The sequence below is a fragment of the Acinonyx jubatus genome, chromosome D3, assembly GCF_027475565.1.
Source record: "Acinonyx jubatus isolate Ajub_Pintada_27869175 chromosome D3, VMU_Ajub_asm_v1.0, whole genome shotgun sequence".
Lineage (NCBI taxonomy): Eukaryota > Metazoa > Chordata > Mammalia > Carnivora > Felidae > Acinonyx > Acinonyx jubatus.
In genome coordinates, this window is record NC_069392.1 from 2,939,255 (window position 1) to 2,953,312 (window position 14,058).

The 14,058-nt window shown below is 56.2% G+C and overlaps 1 protein-coding gene across 9 annotated transcripts in view; it reads right to left on the reverse strand.

Annotated features, from left to right (window-relative positions):
* Positions 1 to 732: 732 nt before the first annotated feature.
* GLT1D1 (glycosyltransferase 1 domain containing 1) overlaps positions 733 to 14,058 on the reverse strand; it is a 90,917-nt gene continuing 77,591 nt past the window's right edge. For 5 of the 9 annotated variants that reach the window (XM_015085168.3, XM_053206420.1, XM_027044212.2 and 2 more), the window contains 2 exons: positions 9,919 to 10,017; positions 733 to 1,485 (listed from right to left, as the gene is read on the reverse strand). In XM_015085168.3, the coding sequence (XP_014940654.2) occupies positions 1,324 to 1,485; positions 9,919 to 10,017 (261 nt within the window). In that variant the 3' untranslated portion in view covers positions 733 to 1,323. Of the gene's footprint in view, positions 1,486 to 7,575; positions 9,751 to 9,918; positions 10,018 to 14,058 lie in introns of those variants that run through there. The other 4 variants (XM_053206421.1, XM_053206424.1, XM_053206422.1 and 1 more) reach the window with 4 other exon arrangements.

Below are 14,058 nucleotides of genomic sequence, written 5' to 3' on the forward strand. Positions count from 1 at the left end.
GTGCCGTGGGCTCCCGAGGCTGCTCTACCTTCTCAAGTCCCCACTGCTTTCTACCTCCCACCACGCGGTGGAACTCTCCACTCCCTTTGCTGCCACGGCACGTCCCCGGGAACGCGGTGACTCAAGAACCACCAGGGGCTGGTGTGGCCTCCAAAGGCGAGTAGGCACCGGTTCTGGGGACGCCGTGCTGCTGCGGCAGGGACATCACACCAGTGACAGCTCCACTTGGCTAAACTCGCCACACTGGGTCTCCAAGGTGGGGTGTTGGGTAACGTCACCAGACGGCCGGTCCTGCCACGGGCTGGAAGCTTGTGACCCGCTGGGCCCCCACCCCTGGGTCCCTGACGCTGACCACAACGACCCAGGCTCCATCTGGGGGTCGCTTGAGTGTCTTCCAGGCTGTGAGCACCGTGTACCCCGTCCCCTTGCTCCCGCTTTCCCAGGAGGAGCCTGCAGTGTGGACTGCCCGCTTTCCCAGCCGCTTTCGCAGGAGGAGCCTGCAGTGTGGACTGCCCGCTTTCCCAGGGGGAGCCTGCCGTGTGGACTGCCCGCTTTCCCAGGGGGAGCCTGCCGTGTGGACTGCCCGCTTTCCCAGGAGGAGCCTGCAGTGTGGACTGCCCGCTTTCCCAGCCGCTTTCCCAGGGGGAGCCTGCAGTGTGGACTGCCCGCTTTCCCAGGAGGAGCCTGCAGTGTGGACTGCCCGCTTTCCCAGCCGCTTTCCCAGGGGGAGCCTGCAGTGTGGACTGCCCGCTTTCCCAGGGAGCATGCCATGCCTCTCAGCTATGGAACTGCTGAGCGAGCCGTGCTGCCGGGAGACTCACCCACAGCCCTGTCTCTGGTGTCCCAAGGAGCAAACCTCCCCGAGCCGGGGGCCCCGTGCATGTACCTGCCAGGACCCCTCTGTGCAGACGTGCGATTTTGCTTTTGCTTTTTGAACAACGACGGGTCCTAAGTCATCAGAAGACCCACAGGGAAGCGTCTGCACTGGGTGGTTTGCAAATGAGGCCCTGTGGTACCTGGGGTCCCACGGCAGCTAACGTGGTCTCCCCCCGTCCCCACCCCCCACCCCCATGAGCCCAGGAGCTGCCGTGTCTCCATCAGGACTGATCTGTAAACACATCCGGGATGTTATCTGGAAGCACAGACATCCGGATGAGGTTCTGCCTTATAACTGATGTTGTTTATCTAGGATTCCGATAAAACCGGTGTGACTTGTCCTGGGATGGACCTGGTGGCCCAGAGCTCTGTCTCTGGGTATCTGCCCGGGGCTGCGCATCTGGCGGCGGCCACAGGCGGGCGCGTGAGGGCACCAGGCGAGCGCCCTTAGTCCTGGATGCTTCCCTCGAGGGTCCTGATGAGGTTCTGGTAGGTGCATCTCTCCGCCTGCCACGAGTGACGCGCTCTCACGTACTCCCTTCCGTTGGCCACGATTTCTCTCTCTAGTGCGGGGTCGCTGACCAGTCTCTTTGCCAGCTGCACAAACTCCTGCCGAGAGACAGGTGGGAGAGAGACAGGTGTAAGCAAACACACACACGTGCTGGGTGACCGTCCGGGGAAAGCTCGCGGAGCCACCAACCATGCCTCCCCCTCTCTTCCCTGGATTGCCGAGAGCTGCTGTTTCCTTCCTCTGCAATGACTCTTAGGTCCACTCTCTGGTCCCTCGCTCATGAGTGTCGGCTGAGAGGTGACCTGGGTCCTGCTCCAGGATCTGAGCCCCACACGCTGTCCGATGCTACCCCTGCCCCATCGGTTTCCCACTGTGCTGGGCCTTCTTTCCTCTCTCCCGGGCACAGAGCCTGTCTTCAGATGCTCTGCCGTGGGGGGCGAGTACCAGGCTGCAGAGTCAGAGCTGGGCTCAAATCCTTCTGCAGGACCTAAGTGAGCTGTGTGCCTTTGGCCAAGCCAGTTAACTCTCTGAGTCTCACATTTACCCTCTCTTCAGGGTCAGTGGCACCAGATGGGTCAGCCCAACCCTGCCCCAGACTCCCCGGGTGAAGGAGGGAGAGGAGACCGAATGTCCTTGGTTTTCTGGGCTTTTCCTCCGTTAACTAACTGTACTATCTATTGACGTTATCTATTGACACCCTCAGACAATCGTCACTAACCCAAGTGCGGTCCTGCTGACGGGTTTCGAATATCAAAGCCCTTCAAAACTGGAAAGAATTAGAATGATTATTTTTCGGTTGTTCAACAGTATTCAGAGAGAGGAGGGTCACACGCATACGTGTTAATACTGCATTTCAGCCAAGAGCCAAGTTCGTGAGCCAGGAGTCCTGCGTTTACCCTCACACCCCACCTCCAGATGGGGACGCTTCCTAACCTCTCTGTGCCTGTGTTTCCTCATCTGTAACTGAGGGACAATGGCAGCATCTGCTTCGTGATATGCTTATGGGATTGAACGAGTCAGTACAGAGGGCCCCGGGCACAGCCCGGCACACGCTTGGCCATCACTGTCTCCAGGACTCCGGGAAGCCTGTGCAAACGCCAAGAAGACAGCCAGGACTCGGATTAACATACGATGCTTTGCTGTTTGAAAGGAATGTCCACATACTCTCAAAATTATTGTTAATTAAACGTTGAATGCTCTTTATAGCTAGCAATATAAACAGCGATATTTATGATAGAGTGGAATTATATTTTTATGTGTTATGTATATAGTTTTTAGTAAATGGGTGTTCTTCTATAATAAAAACGTAACATATTTATTCTCACCTTATAGTAGAACAACATTCTTATAAAAATTATTCGAGAGGCTTATGGCTTTGGCATATTATTTTACGACTCTGGTCATATCTTGGATTTATCTAACGCACGGACTTTATGATTTCTACAGAACGTGTGACTGTTTGACAGCAAAATCCTGAATGATGGAGCTTGTACGGATGGAATGTGACAAAGTGCACTGTCTCCTCTCAGCACAGAAGACCAAACAGAACGCAGACTTAAATAAATTAGCACGAGAGACTCAGGTGGGGAATCAGAAACACCGTGGCCATCACATAACAAAACCCTGGGTGAGTGGCCGGAGGTAAAGGGAGAGAAGTATCAGGGAAAAGAAAAGGGGAACCTGACTGGTGGGTGGTCAGACTCCCTCCCGGGGGCTCTGGGACTATTTTCCTCTGGACTAAACCAGCCTCTGCATGACCGCCAAGGCCACACGCGGAGGGCACACCCATGGACCCTGAAGAACGCCGGTGGACAGATGGCGGGGCACCTGCCGGGGCCGACTGCACACGAGGGCGTGGCCACAACCCCGGTCCCCATGTACACCCTGCTCTGTAGTACGACTCAGCCACTCCTCCCGCACACCAGGTGGGGGTGGGTCCCCAGCTCTTGAATCCCTGCTTGACCGGCGGGATGTGTCACGGGTGATGTGTCTGACCTCCACGCAAAGCCCCCGGGCATCTCCTGCTCGCATTCGGGCCCTGAGGTCGCCGCTTGGAGAAACCCGAGCTGGCCTGCCTGAGGACGACAGCACGTGGACAGAGATGCCCGCCAGGACCGGGGCGGAGGCATGCCTCACCAAACACGCTGGGCAGCGAGGCGGTGAGAGTTTCAGCAGAGCTCCTCGGAAACCAGCACAGGTCCCAAGGCATCAGCGGGCCGGCCAGAACGCCCTGGATTCTGCAGAGCTGTTGGCCGTAGAACTTGCCAGAAAACTGATCAGCTAGCTGACTCTCCCCCCATGGGGCAAATACTGGGGGCGGGGACGTTCATCAGGGGCTTCATGCAGTGTAACGGTCTACTCTTGCCGGTCGTTCAGAATAAGTTAAAAGGTGTGAAAGGCACATCCGCTGAGACAGTTAAGAGGAAACAGAAATGTGGGGGCCCGCGGGGCTCAGTCGGTTAAGCGCCCGGCTCTTGGTTTCAGCTTAGGTCATGATCTCGCGGCTCGTGAGGTCAAGCCCCGCATCGGGCTCTGCATTGTCAGCGGATTCTCTCTTTGCTGATTGGGATTTTCTCTCTCCCTCTCTCTCTGCACTACCCCTGTCCCCACTCTCTCTCTGAAAAATAAATGAGCTTTAAGAAAGAAAAGAGAAGAGAAGAGAAGAGAAAAGAAGAGAAAAAAGAAAAGAAAAAAAGAAAAGAAAAGAAAAAAGAAAAGAAAAGAAAAGAAAAAAAAGAAACAGAAGCCAGGTATGGGCATCCCACGTCCCACATCCCACCGTAGAGAGCTCAAAGACAGATCCAGATCCAGACAGGGTTCTAGGCCAGCGTTGGAAACTCGAGCGCCCACCCGAGCCACAGAAAATACAGGCCTGGACTGGAGGTCACATTCTCCATGCTCCTCAAGAGAGGCCCGGATTCCGGATGTTTACATAAAAGCTCTTCGCGATAAATACCAACAAGTCCTGCACAATGTGAAGCACGTGGCAAAGTAAGTGAGACACAGGTGTGGCCCCGAGCCACCCCGGGGCCACAGGTGTGCAAACCAGGGCTCAGGTCACACGTTTCTAAAGTTAAACACGAAACTCAACGCGAAAGAGCGTGGTTTCGTTTTCCCAACGATTCAGCGAGCAGTTTGCCATTTTCTGATCCCCCTCCTCCCCGAGGAGTCTTCCGTGGCTGGTGGGAAACTCGCCACGGAGTCCGTCTGACTCGCCTTCTCTCCCGGTGGCACCCGCCAAGGTCCAGGGCATGGCGAGCCGGGGCAGTTTCACAGAACTGACATTTAAAGCCCTGTTGGGACCCTTGTCACAACAACGTCCCCCTAACGCCACAGGGCAGGGGGGAAGCCTCCCTGGAAAGCAGCGCCCTTGCAGCCGGAATGCCGCATTGGTGCTTAGCTAGATGGTTCTCAAGAGTTCTACCCTCCAACCACCTTCCCTGAGCCATTTACCCTTATTCCTCCAAGAGAAGCTAGACCCGACCATATAAAAGCCGAGCTTCGGGCTATTAAACAACCCCCTCGCTCAGGCCACTTTGTAGGACGGCACCTGGCTCGTGCCCAACCGGTTACCCCACAGACGAGGCCCCCGAAGCCGGCGATGCCCCGGGACGAGGGACAGCGTGCCGGAGGCCTGGGCGCGTGTTCTGACCCCCCGGGCTGCGTGAGACAGGCGGGGAAAGGGCAGCCCATGTGATCCACGTGGGGGGAAAGCTAATCCCCTCCTCGTTCTCTCCGGCTCCCGAGCAAGTCAAGGAGAGAGCCTCGGGGAGGTGCAAGCCTGCTCCCACTCTCGTCTCCGCGAGGACGGCTGGAGTCTGGCCCAGAGCCTCCAGCGGGGCTGGGACGGGCCGCAGATCAGCAGCAAACGGCAGCCGGCACCTGTCACGTGCTCTCTGCCGGGCAGTGGCTCATGATCAGAATCCGGGATTTGGGGGATTTAACGATGGCGTTTGTGCCCTTTTCCATTTCCGCGCGCCCTGCGGTGGCCTCAGACGGCGCCCCGTACGCGACAAACCACAATTTCCGAATCAGAACGTCCAAACGGTCACCCTAAGCAGGATAAACAAAGCCACAAATAACTTCGCGTCGGCTCAGATACGACTTCGCTGCCAAGTCGGTTTTGGCACGAAGCTCACGGAAAATTAGATTGCCTTCCAAGCGCTTTTCTGGATTTCGGAATTGCAGAAAGGGACGGGGACTCTGCGCTGTTCTCACCGCTCCTCGCACAGACAGGGAGTTAGGAGCACAGAGAGGTCCAGGAACTGTGCTCAGGGTCACACAGTAAGAGGCAAAGTGGCCGAAGCCGGAATTACACTCAGACCCTTCAGCCTCCGGTCTCGGGAAGCAAAGAACCAGAATGGGAGAGAAGGCGTTGGGAGGAGAGGTGGCCGGGGGACGGTTCTGGGGGATGCACGGTGACCACAGCAGGGTCAGGAGCCTCACAGAGTGAGCCAGAAAGAGCAAAGCCCTCGAGAAATGCGTAAGGAGAGCGGCCACGAAGGTAGCCTGACCGCCCTTCGGGGACACAAGATACGAGGCTGGCTGCGGCGGGCTGCGAGAGGCAGGCCCGGGGGTCAGGGCAGAGCCCGGCCGAGGCCCCCTCCGGCCCCTGCAAAGCCTCCTGACCAGCGCTGTCCTGCTGAGTCCGGGCGTGGCCGCCTCGGCCCACAAACCCATAGGGGAGGGTGACAGCCACTGCCCTCGTCCACACAGATGTCCGCACACAGCCTCACTCGTGGCGGTCACGCTCTCCTTCCCTCGGACCTCAGCCACCAGCCGTGCCTCCCGGGGGCGGTAGCTGAAGGCCACGCTTTCCGGGACCACCAGCTCCGGGAACAGCCCCAACAAAGCAGGAGCAAGTACTTGGCAAGGAACCCAGGCATCGGGTCAGCATGCCCCGCCCCCCACCTGCTCTGCTGGACACACACCCGACCTCTGCTGTGCGGCGCCCCGGGGAGAAAAGGCACCCTGTCTCTACATCCACGGGAGCGAGACTCCGTCCCGTGGCCGTGGACACAACCAAGATGCGACAGAGTGGCCCGTCCACGCGGGAAGGGGTGGGCCATGTGTGCTCGTGTCCTGGAGAAAGAGGAGGCTGTCTCCAAATGGCCAGTTGTGGCCACTTGTTAATTTTTATGCTGTCAGCTTTCCTATAAAAAATGTACCATGTAAACAATCACAGCCTCGCACCGGGACACGGAGACCGCGGGGACCCCACCAGATCTGTGCCCCCCACGTTCCTGAGTCCCAGGCACCCTACTCGTGAGTTCTCGTTCGTTCATGCTGTTCCCTGCGGCGCACTGCACTGCCTCCAGCTCTCCCGCGACGCACACCCTCACGCACCCCAGCTTCCGCGCGCGGGGCCCTGCCGACCCCCAGTGCCCTTCCCTGCAGGGAACCTCCCTCTTTCCAGACCGGCCTTGTCTACCGCAGGCAGGACCTGTGAGCGTGACAGGAGTCCATCCCTGGGAGGCACGGGGCCAGCCTCCCATCAGGGGTGGTGCCCCTCGTGCTGAGGGCCGTGAAAGGGACACGCTGCCCTATCCTGCCACCACCTGCCTAGACCGTGAGCCCCAGGGGGCCTGGACCCTTTCTCTCCCAGCATTTGTCCCCAGGACTGAGCTCAGCGCCTGCTACACAGGAGGCTCAGTAAAAGTCCTCTGCCTCACCCGCCTCGTGCGTGAACCGGTTCACATGCCTTGTCGCACAGACACAGGGAGAACCCCCCACTCTTGTCCTTCCCGCCCAAACCCCTCTTTCTGGCTCATGAGACCCTGCGGCCCGGAGGGCAAGACGCAGCCTCGGGCCTAGGAATGCGCCACCTGGGACACGACCTCGCTGGGAATGTCCATCTCTCCTTCCTGCAGAGACGGGGCTGCCCTCGTCCGGAGCAGACATCAAGCTGGCGGCCTGCACGGCCGGTCTTCCCCTGCATGCTGGGACAGGCCCGTGCTGTGTTTAATGACTTTAAAAACCGAAATATCGAGATTTACAAATTGGTAAAAGCCAAGTACAATCTGGGATTTCCAGCCTGTCTTCAAACAGGACAACGACCGTGAGTCCAGCCGAGGGCCCGGGGTGGCTGGCACTCACTCCCCCCAGGGCGTGTGGTCTCCACCGCGTGCCCCACACATGAGGGCACCAGCGACCTGGCCCCGAGAGAGCCCCGTTCACACCCGCTTCTGTTCTCTTCCCTCTCCCTGCTCCCGGCCACGCGCATACGTCACGCGCCTCCTCCCCCGACCTCACTTCTGCCGTCCGGGCTGACCAGGTATGACTGTTGGCCCCTGCCGCCGCCCTGATCGTTTACCTTCTGGGGCCAGACACGGGCACCACCAGGGGCTCCGGGAGAAGGCCTGCACACAGAGCTGGCTTGGCTCCGAACCCGATGGCAGGAAGACGTGAGCCCTCAGGGCGCAGCACGCGGTTGCCCCCCTCCCCCCGGCCACGGGCAGGCTGGCTGGCACGGAGCGTGAAGATGGGGCCACGGGTGCACAGGGAAGGGGTCAGGGAGTGAGGGCCCTGATGGGGACCGTCGCCGAGTATGGGCTACGCTCTCGGGGGAAAGGTCACATCTCTGCCCCTGCTGTTGTGTTAGTTTTAATAAAAGGTTCACAAAATGAGCCAGAGGATAGATACGGATGCCCCCCGAGAACCACTGATGCCCTTCAGGCAGAACCCATGCGAAGCGTGTCTTCTGCTTCGAAGGGTGGAAGGGTGGGCCAGCGGGGAATGGAGCCCATGAGCCAGGGGCCTCGTCATGTTTCTGCGTCCCGTCCCCGGGGACCGAGGGCTAGCGCTGAACTAGCCAGGCAGCGGCCTGTCCCACTGGAGCCCCTCGGTTGACGTGACTATAACCAGAGGCGCTGATTTATTTAAAACGCATGTTGCTTTGGAAGGAAGCTCCCACTCTGGGCTTGGGCGAGTCTGGTGCCAACCGCAAAGAAGACAAACAACGCCGTGCGTGACAGCCGCGTCTAGCGCGGTTTTTAAAGTCTGTTAAAAAACACAGCCACCACCCCCCCCCCCACCATGTGCAATCCAAATCATTTTTTAAAAACATCCTTTGTGAAAACCAACGTAGAGGTGTTGGAATCAAAGTAAGTCCTTGACTTAACTCCGTGAGTGCCGCGGCTCCGTGTCTGAGAGTCGGAACGCCAGTCACCGGCAGAAGTGACCTGACCTATGGCGGGGGGGGGGGGGGGGGGGGCGGTTACTTGCTGATGTTAGAAGGAATCCCCCACCGGAGGGACTCTCGCTGACACAGTTACAGCGCTCTGAAATTGAGCTATAAAATAAGTAGACGTGGCCTTTGGGAGATGGAAGTGACAGCAGTTGCCAGGGTGCAGACGATGCCGTCGGGCCGAAAAGCTTGGCTGCTGCTGATTTTGACAGATCCAGAAACCGTTGCTTGGAGAACCAGCAAGTGCCCACTCTAAAGGCTTCACAGGCTCGTATCGCTGTGGCTTGTGTTGCTGCCGAAAGGGAAGGCCCTGGTGCCGAGGGTAAGCCCCCGGCCCCCTTGGCTGGTGCACCTGCCCTCCGGGCGAGCCAACGCGCCAGTCAGCCGTGACGAGAGGTGACCCGTCGTCATAGCCAGGGAAAGGGAGGGCCGCCTCGGATTAAACACCTGCCGCAGGGAAGTCTGAAGAACCACATTGTCAAACAGGTGAATCGACTGTAATTTTTAAGCACACATCCGTACATTTCTGAATAGAACGTGTGCTTTAATAAAGACGCGGGGAAGTAGAACCCGATTTTTAAAGACTTGAAGAACAGAACTCGGGCCTGAGACTCTTCCTTTACGACCGCCTGACACAAGGCGCTGTCAGTGGTAGTGCCTCTCCTTCCGTGATGACAGGTCCAGGGCTCTGCCGCGGGCGTGAACACGCTCAGCCCTGCGTGTCCCCCCTCACACCTCCAGGCAGCAGGAGGTGCAATGAGCTGCACGTGTCCAGAGGACAAAACAGGGCTTGGAGACCCGGCCACACGCCTCGCACGCGGTCCCTGGGGCTTCGGGTGCAGGCAGACACGAGTACTCTGGAAACCTCAGCAGCTTGCCAACGGGAAACCCCTTCACACGCTTCCCGGACGTCCAGGCGCACGCATACGCGTGCCCCAGCCGTGCCCGCTCTCAGAGGCACCATCCTGTCTTACTTCCAAAATACACATGTGTGCGCGTGCATAGATGCAAGTCCCCCGCTTATCCTGTACATTGTTGTGAGGCATTACAGGTGATCGGATATACGGCGACCTTCTAGAAACCAGCAGGTATTGTAGAAATAGAAGGCCGTGCCCGCTTTGGAAGCGAGACAGCCAAGCGTCTCACAGGTGACCTGACTTGCTCGAGGCCACGCCACCTGTTGGAGGCAGAATCAGACTGTTCTGGGCGGGGACACACGCTGCACACAGGGCTCCCGCCGAGGGGGAGCAGGCGGGAGGGGGGTGCTGGGCGCTGGAGAAAAGATGGGAACCGCAGAACGAAAATCATTCTGATGAGCCGATCCCGGGGACCCCACCTCCCTTACCTGAGGGTCTGAGAACAACAGCCCTGTGACTTCATGCTTCACCACCGCCGCGTTCCCGGGGATGTTCCTGGCCAGCACGGGAACTTCCAGATCCATCGCCTGAGGACGTAAGAGAGAGAGGAGACAGGTGGGCAGTCGCGATCGGGAGCTTCTCCGGCGGCCTGAGCCAGTTTGTGGGAGGAATAACTTCTATGGCAACCGGACCTCTGGCAGCTCATAGAAACACCGCTTGCCAGAGCGATGAGCCAATCGAAGCACGCCATTGTCAAAGTACGTGCTGAATTTTAGTTCTGGAAAGCTACATACCGTGAGGCTCTGTCTGACACGGTTGCCACAGTGTCACAGAGAAACGCGCTCTCTCCAAACGCTCCCTGGACGCCTGGGCAGCGCCAGCCTGCGGTACACATCTTTAATTACCTTCATCACTCCCCCGGCGGGTAATCTGCCCGCAGCACAAGCAGTGAGAACGGGAGGACTGAGCACGTCTCCTCGGCACGCACACAAGAGAAAGGAGGGGTGTGATTCATCATCCTGATTATTCACCAAGCAGCTTCTCCACCCCCCAGGGAATGGGGCCCGCACATGGCATCTGCAGCCCAGCAGGAGCTGGCATGGAGACCTCGGGCGGTGCCCGCGAGCACAGCGGGAAGACTTGGCCTCGCCCACCTGGCAAGGAAGCACCTCTCTGGTTCTCTTCCTGCAGTTTTGGGGAGCTCGGCCTGCAAGGGTATCGGGAGAGGCCAGTTCTTCCGGGTCCATTCCGGCCTCCGACAGTGAGTATCCGGTGGCTACTATCACCTGGGACTTTCGTGCGGGGGGGTGCCGTCCGGCGGGTAAGAGGGACGCCCTTTGCAGCCTGGTGCCCATGGGCAGGACTGGCTTGCACCAACAGCAGACCGATAACCTGGCTCTCGTTCCACAAAAGCACGTCGTGGGCACGCTGCCTCTGCCTGCGGCGTCTACTTCTGTGGAATCAAAGTTTGCTCACGAAGCAGTGATACTCCATTCTCAGAAACGTAAGTCTACCCAACCACAGCCGCTTCATGCACCGCAGTGGGAAGGTCTGTGACACCAGAGCCTTCGTAAGGCAGGGACGTCAGCAACACCCACCGAACACCAGAGCCCGGCGTCACGCATAGTAAACGCTCAATAAATATTGTGGGGCCAATGCCCCAGGAGCATCCGCAGAGTGAATTCTCAGTTGCGTTGTTCACCGTGGCCATCTTAACCACCCGCTGTTGCTTTGTGGGCTCGCCTTGTTTTCTGGCTCTTCATCACCTACCCCTTCCAGGTCTACTTTGAGCTCAGGATCCAGGCCCTAGAGAATGCAGGAGCTGGAGACACCCTTCCTGTCGGCACTCCTCTGGGGCTACTTGGCTTCCACCATCGGGGAAAGCGGTAGAGGTTGACTTGTGGATGAGAGCCCCTGCTGAACTGCTCCTCCCCAGCCGCCCGGCTGCGTCCCAACACAGTGCTGGGTCCGTCTTGGTCAGTCTCTCTTGTTGGCGTTTCGAGCACACAGAAGGTCTCCAAGTCCGATTTTCCATTTTCCTTTTGTAGGGAGGGCCAAGGCCGGGATCTTCGACGGTCGTCACACTCGGGAACGAGGAACCTCGATGGCACCAGGGAAAAGTAACCCGAAATGGTCACGTCCCAACGCTAGGTCTCAAGTGCTGATGGATTCCTGCTTGGGCCCCTTGGGTTCTGACACATTGCAGGCATGGTCTGGCATCCTGGATGACGGCACGGGCTGGGGATCAAGAGGCCTTGGTCTTGAACTAAGATCGCGGTCTTATTATCTTTGCTCCAGGCGAACACAGTGGGCGTCCCCATTGGAGTACAGCCCAGTTGCCTGGAGAGCTGGAGGAGAACTCAGCGGGCTCCTGCCCCATACCACCCACCCCGCAGTGAGGCATTTGTGGAAGTTCCTATTGTTCGATCCAAGAGCCACCAAGGGAGCAAGTATACTGTCGAGGCCCTGGACATCTCCCTGGGTCTTGGCTGCATCATTGGGGAAGAAGGGACTAAACTCTCCTCTCCACAGTGCGTGAAAAATTCAGATGTCACTTTGCGCAAACACCATTATGTGGTTTGTGGCATAAGCCGACTGGCACATCGACTACATCAGTTACGACGTCATAACATAATTACGGTGACTGAAGCTATGAGTCATATGGCCTGTCTCTCTGCTTGTCACACAGTGCAGGTCGCGAGCTTGTTAAACTCACGCAACACACTGTGATTTCATTTGTAGACATTTGTCAACTAACTGCCGAATCCTCCGCAGTTTGAGATTGTCTTGTTTCACCCACTGCCTCACGTCAGGGCAGAGTTCAGAAAGAAGATGAGCCACACGTCAGGGTGCATGGCGAGCCCCGTAGCGTGTTCCTCTGTCCCAGGCAGCCCCCACAGCACTTCATACTCGAGCGGTACGTTCATCCCCCGACTTGGGTTGAGCACCGGAGTATTTGTGAGGAATCTGTGGCAGATACAGAGATTGAGAGGAGATATCTACAGAGGTAGATGTAGCGCTAAAGAGACAAGGGCAGATTTGTAAAACCGGTGATCAGAGAGTCACAGGACCCGCCGATCCTGAGGGATGACAGAGTTCATATCCCTGTTTCACGCAAAAATGATCTTATTATCACCCCTCCTGTTGTGTAGACTCATTCGCATATCAACCCAGCCAGCGCTCATCGAGCGCCCACCCTACACGTAAGGCTGCACACCGCTGAGAGTTGTCCACTCATTTGATAAACATTTGTTATCAACCTGCAAATGGCAGGATGCAGGAGGCTTAGGTGACGGGACCAGCTGATTGAGGGGAGGTAACGAGGTGGTATTACACAGTAGAGGAGACTTACTGGACTCAAAAGGCCTGAAAAGAAGACAACAACAACAACAACAAAGGAAGTAGGAGAAAGGCAATAATAGAAGTGTAATTAATGAAGTAGAAAACAAAAACAAAGGAACTGATGTGGAGATTCATTGGAGGGAGAAAAGCCAATGAAACAAAGAAGTCACCAGCACCCTGATCGCCAGAAGAAAGGAGAAAGCAAATAAGACAGACCGAGGAGGGAAGTAACCACTGAAACAAAGAAGTTTAAAGTTCTAGGAGGATATTTATAGAAATCTTTGCAAATAAGTTTGAAAATCTAACTGAAATGGGTAGTTTCCAAGAAAAATGCATCTTACTGAATTAAACGTGATAGAAGTAGAAAAGCTAAAACAGATCAATTTCTATAAAAGAAACAGAGAAGTCATCAAGGAAACCGTCTACAACAAAAGGATCATCTCAGACGGTGTCACAAGAGAATTGGACAAAATCATCAAGCTGCATAATCCTAGGGCTCCAGGAACTGTTCCAGACCACAGAGAGGAAAGAAACGTTCCAAATAGTTGTTATGAAACAAGCTCAACAATAATACCGAAGCATGAGACAGATGGCACAGGAAAGAAAGCCACAGGCCAATCTCACATATAAATCTCTCCATAAAATTCCTAAAGAAAAGAGTAGCAAACAGAATCCAGAAGCACATAAAAAAAAATGATGGAAACCAACCATTTCAGTCACTACATTAAATGTGAATGGACTAAACACTGCACTAAAAAGGAAGAAATTGTGAGGCTCCGTTAAAAACAGCAAGACGCAACTATATTCACTGCCTACAAGAGATACGCTTTGGATTCAAAGACGCAAAAGTGTGAAAGTAAAAGGATGAGAAAATATACCACGAAAACAGTAACCGTAAGAACTGCCCTGGCTGTATTAAGACCAGATGAAATGGACTTTAGGGCAAGACCTGTTACTGGAGACAAAGAGGGACATTTCATAACAACAAAAAGAGCGATACATCAGGACAACATAAAAATTATAGACGTGCACACACCTAAACACAAGGCCCCACAACATGTGAAGCAAAAACTGACAGAATTGAAAGGAGAAATAGGCAATTTAATAATAATAATGGGACATCTCAATACCCCAACTCTCAATAACCGATAGAGTAACCAGACAGACAACCATCAAGGAGACAGACGACCTGAACAGGACTAACCAAATTAACCTGACATTCTCAGCACAAGCCTCCAATGACTACAGAAGACACATTCTTCCCAGGCACACATGGTTTTTTCCCT